The sequence below is a fragment of the Culex pipiens genome, chromosome 2, assembly GCF_016801865.2.
Source record: "Culex pipiens pallens isolate TS chromosome 2, TS_CPP_V2, whole genome shotgun sequence".
Taxonomy (NCBI): domain Eukaryota; kingdom Metazoa; phylum Arthropoda; class Insecta; order Diptera; family Culicidae; genus Culex; species Culex pipiens.
The window spans coordinates 1,758,933-1,775,092 of NC_068938.1; the positions used below are offsets into that span (position 1 = coordinate 1,758,933).

General features: G+C 43.9%; 3 protein-coding genes across 4 annotated transcripts; 2 read left to right on the forward strand and 1 right to left on the reverse strand.

Moving 5' to 3' along the window:
- Positions 1 to 1,878: 1,878 nt before the first annotated feature.
- Positions 1,879 to 3,146, forward strand: LOC120417292 (cytidine deaminase-like). The gene is made up of 2 exons (XM_039579243.2): positions 1,879 to 2,327; positions 2,421 to 3,146. The coding sequence occupies exons 1-2, from the start codon at positions 2,267 to 2,269 to the stop codon at positions 2,828 to 2,830; spliced, it is 471 nt and encodes a 156-aa protein (XP_039435177.1). The 5' UTR covers positions 1,879 to 2,266; the 3' UTR covers positions 2,831 to 3,146.
- A 1,383-nt stretch (positions 3,147 to 4,529) lies between these two features.
- On the reverse strand, positions 4,530 to 7,794 carry LOC120417297 (protein HIRA homolog). Its single transcript, XM_039579248.2, has 4 exons — positions 7,587 to 7,794; positions 5,423 to 7,528; positions 5,117 to 5,369; positions 4,530 to 5,051 (listed from the first exon to the last, which is right to left on the reverse strand). The coding sequence occupies exons 1-4, from the start codon at positions 7,621 to 7,623 to the stop codon at positions 4,616 to 4,618; spliced, it is 2,832 nt and encodes a 943-aa protein (XP_039435182.1). The 5' UTR covers positions 7,624 to 7,794; the 3' UTR covers positions 4,530 to 4,615.
- A 3,049-nt stretch (positions 7,795 to 10,843) lies between these two features.
- Positions 10,844 to 16,116, forward strand: LOC120417288 (V-type proton ATPase subunit H). Of its 2 annotated transcripts, XM_039579238.2 has the most exons (8): positions 10,844 to 11,032; positions 11,257 to 11,338; positions 11,404 to 11,809; positions 12,182 to 12,421; positions 12,742 to 12,876; positions 14,883 to 15,445; positions 15,502 to 15,615; positions 15,675 to 16,116. In XM_039579238.2, exons 1-8 carry the CDS (start codon positions 10,987 to 10,989, stop codon positions 15,751 to 15,753), a joined length of 1,665 nt encoding a protein of 554 aa, XP_039435172.1. In that variant the 5' UTR covers positions 10,844 to 10,986; the 3' UTR covers positions 15,754 to 16,116. The 2 variants fall into 2 exon arrangements, with proteins under 2 accessions (XP_039435172.1, XP_039435173.1); XM_039579239.2 differs by lacking the exon at positions 12,182 to 12,421 and having other exon boundaries at positions 10,846 to 11,032.
- Positions 16,117 to 16,160: the final 44 nt, after the last annotated feature.

Sequence of the window (16,160 nt, forward strand, 5' to 3'; positions counted from 1 at the left end):
TACCTTTGGATTGTAAGTCCAACTGCCTACCAGCGACTCCACCGAGACAGGAGCCAGGGAGACGACTCCTACGCCTGGATTGAGCTAACGACCTAATCCTCTAGGTTAGACCGGGGCCAACATTTACTTTCCCATCCGACGGAAGGCGTGGTCAGACAAATCTCGTCTCGAAAAATGCCACCGGGACCGTCTGGGATCGAACCCAGGCCGACTGGGTGAGAGGCAATCACGCTTACCCCTACACCACGGTTCCCGGCACAAACATATGAAAGACAATAGTTTATACGACGACGTCGTCGGTTTATATGTCCATTTCAAAAAAAAAAAAAAAAAAAAAAACTCTGGAACTATGCAGTAATTTTTGTATTGTCCCAGACTATGCCTCTATGCATTTTTTTTACAATTTAAATGATGATGTTGCCATTCTAGAACAGAAAATGTGAAAAACTTCGCAATTCGCAATTTTCAGTGTAAGAACGGGCCTTGACTGCCCTTACACCTACATCTCACCCTTGCTCTGAGTCAGTACAAACAACACGCTAGAACATGCTTTGAGTGTTCGTGCCAGGCATTTGCACCTGTTCGGAGGTGGTACATAGCGTAGGGTTTGATGTAAGTAAATATGACACTTGCAAGGAATCAGAGCTGTACTGTTCTGATCAAGATAATTCGAATGATCTAACAGAACTACGGATGTAGTTAGTTACCCTCCTTCCAGGATGTTCCTTACCTGGACGTCAACCGAAAAGCACGCAACAAGGCCAGTGCCATTGCATGCTCTTAGGTATCAATTTTTGGCCTGTAAGGAAATGTGAAAAACAAGCAAAAGATGAAAAAAGTAACTGTAAAAACATGAAAAAATTAGAAAGGCAAAATGTAATGATAGGAGTTGGTAAAATAAGCCAAATTTTACAAAAAGGTAGTTTTTCATAGAACAAAAGTTTGCTCAAAATGACCTCCTCAACAAGGGAAAAATAAAAAAATCGAAAAAAATTTTGGGCAGTAGAGGGATATATCTGGAGTTTTTTTAAAAAAAAGGTCAAATAAACCAAAATTTTAGTTTCTGCTTTTTGGGTGTTTTTTAATACCCCTGACTCAAGGCGGTTCAAAAACACCCAAAAAGCAAAAACGGAAAATTTGGTTTATTGGACCTTTAAAAAAAAAACTCCAGATATTTATTAAAATCCCAATAAAAAAAATCCGGACTTTTCCTGACCTCTCAAGACAAACACATTTTTGTTTTAATTTTGTTTATTCATTCATGAAAAACAGACTCGTACATAGGCCTAGAAAAAAATTCACTTTGGATGATCGAAACTTCGGATCATCGAATCAATTCACAAAAAAAATTATTGTTAAAAAAAGGAAAATTCATATGACAAATGAAAATTTAAAAAAAGAAAATTATGTTGAACTCATACGCCAACATCAATCATCAGGCATGTTTCAAAAATTGTGGAAACTGAGATTTAGACCGAGATTAAGACAGCATAGCAAATAAAATTTTAAAAACAACTATTTTTGGAGTTTTTTTTATTTTTTGAAAAGGTCCAATAAACCAAATTTTCAGTTTTTGCTTTTTGGGTGTTTTTAATACCCCTGACTCAAGGCGACCCCTTTTTAAAAAAAAAACTCTAGATTTGAATCAGGATTTGTGGTATACCTGATAAGACAATTAAAAAAAACATCAAAAAATTAGCCTTTGTTTTTCAAAGTGCAAACCATCATAGAACACACAAATACCGTTACCAAGAAACATGAATGAAATGATAGCAAAATGTAACTGTGTGCAAAGACGACAGGCAGCACATGCCGTGCGAAATACACACCGTTAGTCACATATATAAATAAAACAAAACATCCACCACAAGCAACAACACCACCCAGCGCGTACTTGGATCGATCGGCTGTGAAGTGGCTGCTAGTCGCAACAAAAAAATAAAATAAAGAGAAAGGACGACTGCCAATCAGCCTGCAGTCGCGTTGCATCGAAACAGCTGTTTTACTGATAAGTCGCGAACGGGCTAGTGCAATAAATCGGGGTGTGGGATTACAGAGATAAAATTATATAAGATTTGCGCGCTGGAGACTAACCAGACTAAATATTTGCACTAGATTCTGGCAGCGAAGAGTGGCACAAGATTTATTTTTATAAATAATTATACCGCGTGAGTGAGGCAACCTAATCGTAGCAAGCTGAGCAGCGAGCGGACTTTTATTTCAGTCAGTCTACGGTTGAACTTGAACTTGATCAAACGCACCAAACATGAACAACAATATCAACGGAACGGTCGACGGAGAATCGGTGGTGGAGTTTTCGTCCCTTGGTAAGGGGAAGGTCCTCTGACCTTTGTTTAACCCCTTCTGATAAATACTTTCACTTTTTCCTACTCTTATTCCACGAAATCGACGCGCAACAGATGCCAAAGTGCAGGAACTTGTTGAGGCGGCCATCAAGGTCCGGAACAATGCGTACTGCCCGTACAGCAATTTCTCGGTGGGAGCAGCGCTCAGAACCAAAAGTGGCGAGATAATCATCGGATGTAACGTCGAGAATGGGACGTTCGGACCAAGTGTGTGCGCCGAGAGGGCGGCCATCTGTACGGCCATCGGACAAGGAGATCGCGAGTTTGAGGCGGTGGCCGTGGTAGCGTACCAGGAGAAGGAATTTACCTCACCGTGTGGAACCTGCCGGCAGACGTTGGCCGAGTTTTGCTCCAAGAACATGCCCATCTACCTTGCGAAACCGTCTCCGGCACGCGTCATGGTCACGTCACTGGGGCAACTGTTGCCCCACGCGTTCTGTCCAGCCTTTTTGCACAACAAGTGATTAGGGTGAGAGGAATTTCGATGATTTTCTGTGAAAAGATTGCCTCACGGCAGATGACACGATAGGATCATCTTTGTTTTATTTGTTTCTCTTTTACTACTCACGTTGACGTGGTGGGTGCCCCGATAAGATTATAAAATTGGAAGATTTAGAGTGTTTTTTTTTCGTCGTTTGGTACTTAAATAATCATAAAAAATAACTCTAGACATTCGTGCACAAATGAGAGGCTAATTATATCATGTAGTTAAATTTCAGCCAAATGTATGTTTTTATTTTGATGTGAGCAGAATTTTAATAAATAAATGCCGTAGAAGTATTTTTATGTTCAAATCAAGTGTTTTTGTTGGGTGCTGCCGAAAAAATTCCAACAATCTAATAAATTAACAAATATTGACCGAACTGTGTGGTTACTGAGCACGTGCAGTAGTAAAAGTGGCTCTTAAACCACGTTCCGAAGTAAACTTGCAACCAACAGCGTTGTTACAATAACATTTAAATTCCTGAAAATGTTTGCTTATTTTTATTAAGCACGATATACAAATCTTGCATACTTTTTCAATGTACATAGATAACCAACCCATGGCGCATTGGTGATTGGTGACGTTATTATAGCTTGCTGACAAAAAAAAAGTGTTATATATAAATAAATTAATTTCAGGCTATTTTTTCAGCAATATTCCTTTAAATCTCAAATTAGAATAATTTCAGAGCGCCAACTTACTTTTTTCAACAAAATCTTGCAAAAGCTTTTAGCAAAAATCATTCCAACAAGAAACCTTCGGAAACCAAAAAAAAAACCTTCGTAAAATGTTAAACTTTTCGAAGCGCCGTGGTAAACTCCACAGCAACTTCACAAAGTTTAAATCCATTTTGCAGATTTGACAGCTCAATAACATAACATACATTTAGTATCATTTCTGGAGTTTTTTTTAGAAGGTCCAATAGACCAAATTTCCAGTTTTTGCTTTTTGGGTGTTTTTGAAACCGCCTTGAGTCAGGGGTATTAAAAAACTCCCAAAAAGCAAAAAACTGCAAATTTGGATTATTGGACCATTTCAAAAGAAAAACTCCAGATTTTGATTTGAAAATTTCTTTGAGTGCAGTTTTGTCATTCAACAAAAAACAAAAAGTGACAAAAAGGATTAATCAATTTGAGCGTGTAAATCGTAAATCAAAACAAATTTATTCCACAGACTCGTCAGACAGAGAACTTCAATAAAAAAAAGGTGCAGGGAGTTATGTTACACATGACCAATATGACAAAGAATGATTTTCCTGAACGAGTAGGGTTATACTACAGTTTGTCTAGGAAACAGTTTGGCCAATGTTTGACAGATCCAAACGCGCTGGACACCAACCGCGCTTTACGCCCAGCAAAACTGGCAGTGTTGCAAGCGCAAAACATACGTTGCCAGTGCCTATTTATTTTGCATCGGCCAGTCTGTTTCCCCTGGACAGTCTGTAGGTTATACTGGTGTAGAATGCACAGTTGATTCTCTTCATTCGCTTTTTGTTGAAACTTCCATGCAGCAGTCAATTCTTGCGTTGCAGACCACTTTCCAAACACGGACGGGAACTTCAAGTATCTAAATGGGAATCGTCACGTTTTTTTCTGGATTGACACCGCATCAGAAATAGAGGACAAAGTTCGAATTTACATGACCTTCGGATCGTTTTAGGACAAATTTAGATTTTTGCGTAGTTCTTCGAAGCGTTTATAACGCAATTGAACTGGGTTCATCCCAGTTTTTAAAACAGTACAAATAATAAGAGAAATCCAAACACTTACGGCACGGCGGTGTCCATCTTTGCGTCGCCGTCCGCCTCCTCCTCCTCTTCCTCCCCCTCACCCGGCAGCACCAGCGGCGACGGCACTTCCGGCACATCATCCGGCGGCATCATCCCGCTGCGCATCTTCAGCTGGTCGTCGTACTCGGTGTAGATGCGCTGCCACTTGGGTTGCGTCTTCAGCTGGTCCAGGATGTCCCGGATGAGGGTGGCCTTGGTGAAGCCCATGATTTCGCCGTCGATCCGGTACGCGGTCCCGAACAAGCCGTCCAGAATCTGGCGCACCTTTTCCTCGGTGCCGTGCGTGGCCAGCTGGAAGCCGAGCATCGTGTGCCAGAAGCGGAACTCGTCCGGCGAGTTGATGTTTTCGGTGATTTTGATCTGGTTCTGGATGAAGCTGAGCATGGCCGGCGTTTGCCAGGCTTTGTTGGAGCTGAAATTGGGGGATAGTGGTTAGGGGAGTGCTTTCGCTGAGCGTGTAGATTGTGGGCGACTCACTTCTCCAGGAACGCCATCGGGTTGAGCTTGGAGGCGGATGGTCCGAACGATTGGATCGTGGACAGCGGGTAGGCCTTGATGTTGCGCGGAGTGAGTCCGATCCGGCTGCCGAACAGGCCGTGCCGCATGATCGGATCGGCCGAGTTGGTGATGAGCCAGCTTTCGAGCTTTTTGCTGTACGTGAAGGAGGACCCGTTGGCCAGGATGATGAACGGAACGCCCTGGTCGGAGAGGTGCATCACCGAGGGGTAGCCTGTTGAAGATTAGTTAGTAAATGCTAAATGAGGAGTCATTGCCGGAACCTACTATTCGTCACGATGTCCCTGCAGGTCCCCGACAGAAACACGCACTGCTCTTGAAGGTCCCAAACGCGCAGCGTGCAGTTTTCCGTCAAAACCGCCCCGAGGTTGCTGTTGGGACTGAAGCAGCAGTGCACGGCCGGGCTGGTCAGGCTCATCGCGGGCAGGATCGGCGCTCCGGTGTGAATGTCCAGAAACCGGATCGATCCGTCCAAGCTGCAGCAGAGGACCGTTTTCTTCGACAGCGAAACGCACACAACCGGCGATCCGATCAACGTTTCCCAGATCTTTTTGTCATCCTTGGGCAGGGTTATGAGATGGCCAATCACCTTGCACAGGACACCGAAGCCGGTCTTGATGGAATCGTTCTGCACCTGGACGCGGTAATTGCCGTGAACGCGGAGGGTCGTTTTGGGCAGAGGTGTCGCTTTGCCTGTGACCGGAGGCGGTCCCGTGTCCATCGTTTGGATGGGAGCTTTCTGCTTGGGATCTTCCGGTGGATCGGGGGGGAAGACCGCGGTCGTCGGAGGTTGATTCGCGCATTTCGTCAACCGGATGTCTAGCTTGACCGTATCCTCCGTGAGCTTATCGATGTCATCTTGATCGACGACGTTGCTGCTGCTTCTGCTTGTACTTGGCACAGGTTCGTCGGCCTTTTCCACCGTAATGATGCTGCTTTTGCTGGCAGTGCTGCTGGAGAATTGGCCATTCCCAGAAGATCCCACCGCCGGTTCGCCAACGTCGTCGTTCAGCGGGATAAACATGGGCGTAATTCGTCGCTTTCCATCTGCAGTCTTCGTTTCGATCTGCTTCATAATTTTCCGCTGAGGAGGTGAATCTTGACTAATTGCGGGATGGAACACCGATGGACCGGGTTCCGGAGCCTTCGCCGGAGTGGCCGGCGCTGCCGACTGAGGTATCAACGTTGGGGCAGTGAGCTTTTCCTGCATTGCTTTGAACAGGTAAGGGTTCTCTATGATCAACTCCTTGCCCGGTTCAATCAAGGCAAGATCCGTAATCCGATCTTTTCCGTACATCCGCTGGTACAGACTGTTCTTCTCATCTTCCGAAAGTGGCGTCCCCAACTCTTCCGCGCTAAACTGAAGACACGACACCTTGCCATCGCCGCTGCAAGCCAGCAAAATGTACCCGTTATGACTCCAGCTCAGATCCAAGATCGAATCCTGAAACAGGTCGTGAATCACGACCAGTGGCCGCTGCAGCGCAGTCAACCAAACCGACAAACTCTTGTCTCGCGCTCCGACCGCCAAACAACAATACTGTTGGGACTTGTTCGTCTTCGGCGCCGTCCTCTTCATAATCGAGTTATGAAACCGAACGCAAGTGACCGCCTTCCGGTGACCGACGAAATCCTTGTCACACTTCCACCCATCTCGCTCAATAATCTGCGCCGTCGGACCTCCCCCGTTCATGGCATGGGCCGACACCAGATACTGCCCGTCCGGAGACCACGACAACCGCAAGATATGCGTCGTTCCGCCGCACTCCTCAAACGGTTCCGTAATCGTCTTGTACAGCGAAAAATCGTGCGTCTTCCAAATCTTCAACGTCTTATCGTCGCTCTGCGACGCAATAAACTTCCCCACCGGATCCCACGTCACCCCCTTCACCAGTCCCGTGTGCCCCTTCATAACCTGCAGAATCTGCGGAAATTCTTTCGCGTCCCAAATGATCACCGTATTGTCCACGCTGCAGCTCGCGATGAACACATCCGCCGGCGACCAGGCCAAATCCAGCACATCCCCGGCATGACCCCGCAACGTGGCCGCGCACCTCCAATGCTCCGCAAACTTCACCGTCGATCCAAACGACCCCATCCCTCCCCCCGCGCTCTTCTTCCAAATCATTATCAACCGATCGTCCGCACACGACGCCAACATCTGACCGTTCCCGCTCCACCGGACGCAGTTGACACACGCCAGGTGGTTGTCCATCTGGCACAGGATCCGCGGAACATTCTTATCCTTTTCCGCCTCCTCGTTGATGACCGGCTTCAAGTTCCAAATCACGACCCGGCCGGAATCGTTTCCCTGGCCACCCGTGGCAAACTTGTCCCCATTCGGGTGGATGTCGATCGAGAATATCGACTTATCTGCAAGAAAGACACCACATTAAACCTAATCCCTGACTTAATCCACCCAGAAACTTACCATCGTGAGTGACCCAGTCGGGTTGTAAAATTTTCATCTTTCAGAGCAGTTTTTACCCAACAAAAACCAACCGCTCAAAACATTCTCGACCGGTGGCACGAAGATCGACACCCTCGAAACGCAAGCCCACCCCGTTTTAGTCACTTTAACTAGCTAAAAAGTGTGAATTAAGTCCGAAAACTAACTCGACTAAAACGCCGCGGACAGTGGCAGAAAGAAAACGCGCGCGCGAATGAAAATTATTGGATTTTTGCACGACGGCATGCATGCAATTTTGATACAAAACAACAAACCGGCATGGGCGGTGTCAACGAAGAGGGGCAGACGTTACGATTTTTAAGAGGGCGGCTGGGTGGCGTAACGGTTGCGAAGGGGATCGTCAAGAAATACGTTTTAGGGAGCGTTCGTTTAATACGTAACGCAGTTGGGGGAGGGAGGGGAGAGGGGGTCGGAGGTCGTGTTACGCTCCATACAAAATTTTTAAAATCTGTATGAAAATTTTGTTACGAATAGGGGAGAGGGGGCCTAAAATCGTTTTTTTTTGCGTTTCGTAATAAAAGAACGCTCCCTTAGATGTTTTAGGAGGGTTTTTTTACAATAGTCTAAAAAAAGTTTAAACATTGAATTTACGAGCCATGGTTTCAACATAGACTAATAATTAGTCTATGGTTTCAACATTTGAATGAACAAAGTTCTTAAAAATGCATTTTACACCTGCACAGTTGTTTTGCAATCATTAGTTTCCAAAATACCTAAGTATTGACGAAATTTTTTTTTGGCAAAAAAAAAAGTTTTTGCAATGCTGTACACCCGGGACCGTGGTGTAGGGGTAAGCGTGGTTGCCTCTCACCCAGTCGGCTTGGGTTCGATCCCAGACGGTCCCGGTGGCATTTTTCGAGACGAGATTTGTCTGACCACGCCTTCCGTCGGATGGGAAAGTAAATGTTGGCCCCGGTCTAACCTAGAGGATTAGGTCGTTAGCTCAATCCAGGCGTAGGAGTCGTCTCCCTGGGTCCTGCCTCGGTGGAGTCGCTGGTAGGCAGTTGGACTAACAATCCAATGGTCGTCAGTTTGAATCTCGGGGTGGATGGAAGCTAAGGTGTAAAAAGAGGTTTGCAATTGCTCTCGGATTAGTTTTCAAAAAGCCGTAAGAGCCATTGGTAAACAAAGTCCTTTTTGCATCGGTATTCGACCTACTTACGAAAAACCAATATCAAAAATGCTCGAGATTGTTCATCTACACGTCCTTCAAGTGCCCCATACTTGAAATTAATGAAATTTTGTTTCATTTTCGAGAAAAACGAAAATTAGTGTCAGAGGTCACGTTGGCTCTTACGGCTTTTTGAAAACTCACCCGAGTGCTCAACAATCAAGCTTTCGGACACTTAGTTTCGAGTAGGAATCTCGCAAGCGAGAACGCCAAGGCAATGCTGTAGAGCGAATAATTTGATATTGATTTTTTCGTTAAAATTTTGAAGATTCTTGAAAAAATATTTTTTTTGCCCCTTTATTTTTCGGATCAATTTTGAAGGGGGCCCCCGTTTAAAGTGTGCCTAACACTAACGACCCCCATTTAAAGTGTGCCTAACAACTTTCATTAAAACAAAAACTGTTTTATTTTTAGTTTGAATTCAAAAACTAATTGTTATTTACTGTGTATTGCTTTCTCCTGAAATCTTCCCTATTGTTGAGTCGTGTTTATCTGTTGCTATTTCTCCTGTCGCGGTGTTTTGTTACAATATTTTGGTCCTAAGCATTTAAGAAAAGTTTTTCAAAAGTACAATAGTAATATTTGTGATAATCCTTTAATCATTCCATAAATTGAGTAAGGGCTCGAACCTCACTTGCTTAAGAAAAAGGTGAAGTTTCAAAACAATGGACAGTGAAGGGAATATACTATGTAAAGAATCAATAGTAAAAGAAAGATAGTAATTTATGAAGTAGATAAAGAAATTAACAATAGTTAATAAATTGAGGTAACGATCAAGCCTAGATCCAATTAGTCCGTAATTCTCAAACAACACGCAGAAAAATGTTTTGTAGAATCAGCCTGTACGAGGTTTGATTCAACAAAATATTTTGTTGAATATAATCAACAAAATTATTGCACTGAATCAACTCTCGCATTTTGTTGTTTCAAATCGGGATGTTTTGTTGTTTCAAAGTTATTTTTTTGTTGGATCTACCCTCATTTTTGTTGATCAAAATTTGACAGAAAGTGTGTTCAAATCAGATTTTTGTTGAATCAAAGTAACGTTTTTGTTGAAACAAGGCAGACATTTTTTTTCAAAATAAGACCTGAAATTTATTTGACTCACAAAAACATTGAATTGAAATTTAAATGCTCATTATCGTTGGAACATTGCAATTTATTTTATTTATTAAAAAAAAAAGAAAAAAATCACTCTGCACCTTCAAACGTTAAAGCACGACCTCGAGCACGATCGGTTCGTGTGCACTTGTGCAGTTTGGCTGAACCGCATCTGATGCCAATGCTGTCGTCACCCCGGAAGGAATCAACGACAAACTGTATCCGCGGGTTGAATGGGTCGTGTGGCTAATGGCGTCCAACATATTGAGGTTGTTTTCCACAGAGGTCTAAAAGAGTAAAAATGGGCGTTTAGAAACGAGGTCATTTTAGATAGAATGCCGAAGTTCTTACCAAGCAAGTTACGCTGAGAGTTTGGACAAATCCGGGACAATTATCCGCCGCGGGAGTAACAGGCGGTGTAATTTCTGGCTCCTGCTGCATCCGTTTCTCACCACGAATTCCACGGATAAATTTATTGAATATTACGAAATTCCGCTGACGCTTAGCGAACAGCCCTTGGATGGGTAGATTGCGTGAACGGAACAGACGCAAAACCCGGAAAAACAGACATTTAACACTGAACCGCACCGTTGACGAATTAACAAAAAAAAAATGTTTGACAGATGGTGGGCACGTGTAAAGCCAAATTGATTCAATGCCGTTTTTTGGTAGAATCAACGCAATAATTTTGTTGTTATTTCATAAGTGTTTGACGAAATACATCGAGTCAGTTCAACGCAAAATTTTGGGTTGTTTCAATTGGTTTTGAGCGTTATTTTAACAAAAAATCGTAAAATTAAAACAACAAAAAATATTGTTGATTCAAACAGGCCTGATTTTTTTGCGTGAACCCATCTCCACCCACCCAAAATTCGTAACGCCTGATACGTCATCCCTCCAACAAAAACACAAAAGCTGTCACTCACTGGCACCCTTTACCCCAAGTCATATGACATTCAGCTGAGTACGAATTTTCCTCTGCTCTACTGCGGATTGTGTCCGAACTGGTCCTAAATTTCGTCGTCATCCGTTAGTAATCCGCGCTCCGATTATCGTCCAGTGTTCACAAGCACCCACTAATCCACCACCATGTCCGACGTGCAGGATCTGATGTCCCTTCCGGACGACAAAATTGGTAAGAAGACGAAAGTTGTTTTTCTTTGCATCGCAAAAGGCCAAAAAGCAGGAAATTATCGATCGATTGTGAAATGGATGCCCCTGCGGGGCGAGGAAGTGACCACGGTCTCGATGAGTTGGGATAGGTTCTTGCTGGGCTGGTGAAATTTAATTCGATGCAAAAGTGCGATTATCTAAGAAATTTTGGAATCACGTGACCTTTTTCCTTCTCCACAAATACAGATATGATTGCGGCGACGAGCGTGCTCCAGCAGCAGGCCGGGGACATCCGCCAGAACAAGCCCAACTGGGCGCCGTACGTGCAGTGAGTATTTGGAATGGATTTCGTGGTTTGAGGATTGAGGATTTGATAGTGGGTCTTCTTTTTAGGTCGCAGATGATTTCGCAAGAGGATTACAACTGCGTCAGCGCCCTGGACAAGGACAAGAAGAGCCAGGCGCAGTATCTGCATGAAAATCCCGGCCAGTGCGCCAAGACGTTCCTGAATTTGCTGTCGCACGTCTCGAAGGACCAGACGATCCAGTACATCCTGGTGATGATTGACGATCTGCTGCAGGAGGACCGCACGCGCGTCCAGATCTTCCACGAGTATGCCATCAAGCGCAAGGAGAGCGTGTGGGCACCGTTCCTGAACCTGCTGAACCGCCAGGACGGGTTCATCGTCAACATGGCGTCGCGCGTCGTCGGAAAGCTGGCCTGCTGGGGCCAGGAGCTGATGCCCAAGTCGGATTTGCACTTTTATCTGCAGTGGCTCAAGGATCAACTGACCGTGGCCGTGAGTAGTCGTTGCAACTTGCTAGTTCTAGCAGCGTGGCGTTGCTGTTTGATGGCCTGTTTTCTTTGTTTTTCACTAATCCTAACTGTGTTGATTTCTGCTGCTCGAAGATGCTCTTGATTTTTAACAGGCTGAAGCTGCGATGAGTGTGATGTTCCTGTGTGTCTCTTTAACTAGTTTCTGTCGTGTTTTATTCTTTTATTCGGTCACTAACTCGCACAGTTTAAGTGTTTGTACCCTTTTTGTTTGAGCTTAGAATACTCACCGAGCCGAAATTGACACAATTTTGCGTGAAAAGCTTTCGTTGAGTTCCGTTTTTCCACAATAAAGTCAAAGATCAATCTCCCTCCCTCCCTTATCCAACCGAGCTAGGGTCGTAAGCTGTCGCAAGAGATGCTCGAGGCGGACAAGAAGCGGGCCGAAGAGTCCGCGGCCGCCCATCTGGCGCACTCCCACGGACATCACGCTCATCACGGCGGCAGCACGGCCGAGTCCCACAACCAGCATCATCACCACCATCAGATTGCGGAAAAGTACCGCGAGATTTCCAGTGCCATCGACGAGCCACGCCAGCGCACTGACGGGGACGGTTCGCTCCACGTCTCGCTAACGGTAGTGTCCATGTGTGATCATGCTCAGCACCGGTTCCCGTAGAGAGGACCACCTTCTACCACCCACAACCACCACTTTTAGCTCATCGCCCCGCTCAGTTTTCATGTAGAAAGTTCGTTCGTACGCGCCCCAATTGGCTCTGGTCGATGTGAATGTGAAGAAATTGTCGTCAAATCTGTGGAATAACACCCACCTTCTGATCCATACAAATAACAAACCACGTAGTAGATTCACACCCGTCGTCGTACTAACCCGTCCAACCAGAGGACACGATCGTTGCTAACAATTTCTCCCTCTTACTTTTTGAACTCCTCGCACAGAATAACGAGTACATCCAGTCGGTGGGTCGCTGCCTGCAGATGATGCTGCGCGTGGACGAGTACCGCTTCGCGTTCGTCACCGTCGACGGAATCAGCACGCTGATTAGCATCCTGTCGTCGCGGGTCAACTTCCAGGTGAGTGCTGCCTTAATAACTTGTTGAGTTTGCGAGTCCCAGTGGCGACCTGCTTCTCCATCGATCCGATTGCTTGGCCCTAGTAGCAAGCTGTGCTTACTAACATTCCTGCCCCTTTAATCGAGATCTACAAACCGACATGGCGGGCGCCGTTGTTGGTGGCCAATAATGCTCATGTCGAAACTTGGCTAATTATTATTTAACGAAGCATAGGATTTCTTTTTCTGAAGTTCTGCGTCTTTTAACGAGCTTTTGTTACAAAATTCAAAATCTGTAAAAAGCTCCAAAGTGGCCGACTTTTTTTTGACCCTTTAAGCCTAATTGGTCATATATGACCCAAAAATCAAAATTTCCAAAACTAGCCTATAATTTGCGCATGGTCGTAAGAATAATTATCCCACCATCCAAAACATTTTTTTTTAAATCAGGCCTGAAAGGATTAAAATACACTACCATAGGTATAGTTCACAATCGACTTAACAAGTTTTTTTTAAAGATAATTTTTATGTTCAGCAATATATTTTTTTTTCATAAAAATGCCCTAAAATGTTGTTTCCAAAATCAATTTTTCATTGTATCAACATAAAATTTTGAAATTCTCGAAAAAATAACAGGGTTGAAATTTTTATTATATTTATAAAACAATACAGTCGACTCTCTGGTTGTCAATATCCAAGGGACCGTCGAGGAAGAGAATCATCAGTTTACAGAACGATACAAAATGAAGACTCGATTCAAAATATGTTTTTCTTGGTACCCAGCTATGGGAGAGAATCATGGCAACGCCCAGCAAACAAAAACAAACTAATGTCAAACACCCTTCAAAGCTTCGTTTCGAAAAATGTCTATGCAAGCCATGAGATAGTGACAATATCGACAACCGGAAGAGATTTTTAAAGCAAACAGAATCCAAGGGACCGTCGAGGAAAAGATCCTTCAAGCAAGAGAAAATATCGAGGAATAAAGCCAATCGAAGTATGCAGTTTGAAGGGACTGAAGAATTCATCGATAGATGGAGCAATATTGATATCGAGAAGATCGACAGCCAGAGAGTCGGCTGTAGTAATATTTAACCCTTTCGAGCCTGATGGGTCATATATGACCCAAATATCAAAATTTCCAAAATTTTTTTTTGAAAATTTAGGCCACCAAGTAATTTTTCTCATAGAATCATCAGTTTAACGAAGCATTATGCCTTGTTTATCTATTGTATAGCAAGAGGATTGTAAATAAAAGTTATAAACTATTAACTGGGGCGATTAGGGACACATAGTACGGATAGGAACCCACGGGACAATTATGCGTAGAAACACAGAAATCAGTCGAAAAATTTCAAAAGCGTTTTTCTCAGTTGCACTTTTTTGAACATGGGACAATTATGCGTAGAACGGCAGATTTAATGCACAAAAAAAAACAATTTTCCAAAATCCGTGTTTTTTTTTAATTTTGATTTTTTATATATGTTTTAGATGACAAAACCCGTATCGTTTAAGCCATTCAGAAGTTACCGGAATTTACTTTTCGATTGCAAATTCGATTTTACATTAAAAAAAAGTAATCTTGGACTTTTTTAAGCAAGGTCACGTATTTTTGAAAAATTAATTTAGATTTTCAGATATCTAATTTTTTATTTATACATTTCTGGTTCTAAATTTTGAAAATTTAAAATTATTTGAATTTCGAAATTTAGAGAATTTTAGAATTGTTGAGTTTTTGGATTTGAAAATTTTTGAATTCCTGAATTTATAAAATGTTCCAGTTTATTTTTTTTTTTTGACTTAGACTTTTTGAAATTCCGTTTTAAAACTAGTTAAACCTACTTACTTTTTCTAATTATCACTCACCAAAAAAACAAAGCTAAAAGTTCATTACAGCACCCTTTCCAGTGCCTTTTTAGCACTTGTATCGAAAAGTTAAACTTTTTGGCACTGTTTTTGTCTTTGAGTTGATCACAGTCCTATTCAAAAGTGTTATCCGGGATTGCAAAAAATGTCGTATTTTACCAGGTCCAATACCAGCTGGTGTTCTGCCTGTGGGTGCTGACGTTCAACCCGCTGCTGGCGGAGAAGATGAACAAGTTCAACGTGATCCCGATCCTGGCGGACATCCTGAGCGACAGCGCCAAGGAGAAGGTCACGCGCATTATCCTGGCCGTGTTCCGCAACATGATCGAGAAGCCGGAGGACGCGCAGGTCGCCAAGGAGCACTGCATCGCGATGGTCCAGTGCAAGGTGATGAAGCAGCTGCAGATCCTGGAGCAGCGCCGCTTCGACGACGAGGACATCAGCGCGGATTTGGAGTTTTTGATCGAGAAGCTGCAGAGCTCGGTGCAGGACCTGAGCTCGTTCGACGAGTACGCAACCGAGGTCAAGAGCGCCCGGCTGGAGTGGTCTCCGGTGCACAAGTCGGCCAAGTTCTGGCGCGAGAACGCCCAGCGTTTGAACGAGAAGAACTACGAGCTGTTGCGCATTCTGGTGCACCTGCTGGAGACGTCCAAGGACGCGCTGGTGCTGTCGGTTGCGAGCTACGACATTGGCGAGTACGTGCGCCACTACCCGAGAGGAAAGCAGTGAGTAAAATTTGAAGTAACGTGGAAGTCAGTACTTAAAAGTGGTATCTTTTCAGCGTCATCGAGCAGCTTGGAGGCAAACAGCTGGTGATGCAGCTGCTCGGTCACGATGACCCGAACGTGCGCTACGAGGCCCTGCTGGCCGTGCAGAAGCTGATGGTCCACAACTGGTAGGTGACTTCTCTGCTCACTAAAATGTTCAAACTAACGTTGGTCTCCAATTTTCCAGGGAATATCTCGGCAAGCAGCTGGAGAAGGAGAGCGAGAAGGGAGCGCAAAGCGGAGCCGCCATCAGCGGAAAGGCCTAAGAAATGGGCGCCAAACAATTGCAATTGCTTTTTCGTTGTCATTACTCTGTTATTATTCTGTTGGAAATTTTTTATCACCACGCTTGGATTGGTTTCTTCTATCATGTCACATTCCCATTTACGTAAAATCATGAAAAAGTCCATCAAACAAGAGCGAAAAGAGCTTGGCGGATTGCTACTGCTGAGAAGAACATGTTTGTATTTTATTATGATGTATTATTGATCAAAACTAACTGTAAATGTAAGCGATAGCATAAACTTGAATACACACATAATAATGGTGAAACTTGTTGTACATTTCCCGATAAAAAAAAAACGTAAAACTGTATCTGTTAAGCGTAATAAAGTGTAGATTATTCGACCCATCGTGGAGTTTCTTTCCTTCCAGAACTAAAAAGAACCTCATC

Excerpts from the sequence above, each read along its gene's own strand:
- LOC120417292 (XM_039579243.2), top strand. The coding sequence starts at position 2,267 with ATGAACAACAATATCAACGGAACGGTCGACGGAGAATCGGTGGTGGAG. Across the intron at positions 2,328-2,420 it reads GGTGGAGTTTTCGTCCCTTG|ATGCCAAAGTGCAGGAACTT; the intron begins GTAAGGGGAAGG and ends GACGCGCAACAG.
- LOC120417297 (XM_039579248.2), bottom strand. The coding sequence starts at position 7,623 with ATGAAAATTTTACAACCCGACTGGGTCACTCACGATG. Across the intron at positions 7,529-7,586 it reads CGACTGGGTCACTCACGATG|ATAAGTCGATATTCTCGATC; the intron begins GTAAGTTTCTGG and ends TCTTTCTTGCAG. Across the intron at positions 5,370-5,422 it reads CAGGGACATCGTGACGAATA|GCTACCCCTCGGTGATGCAC; the intron begins GTAGGTTCCGGC and ends AATCTTCAACAG.
- LOC120417288 (XM_039579238.2), top strand. The coding sequence starts at position 10,987 with ATGTCCGACGTGCAGGATCTGATGTCCCTTCCGGACGACAAAATTG. Across the intron at positions 12,877-14,882 it reads CGTCGCGGGTCAACTTCCAG|GTCCAATACCAGCTGGTGTT; the intron begins GTGAGTGCTGCC and ends GTATTTTACCAG. Across the intron at positions 15,446-15,501 it reads CACTACCCGAGAGGAAAGCA|CGTCATCGAGCAGCTTGGAG; the intron begins GTGAGTAAAATT and ends GTATCTTTTCAG.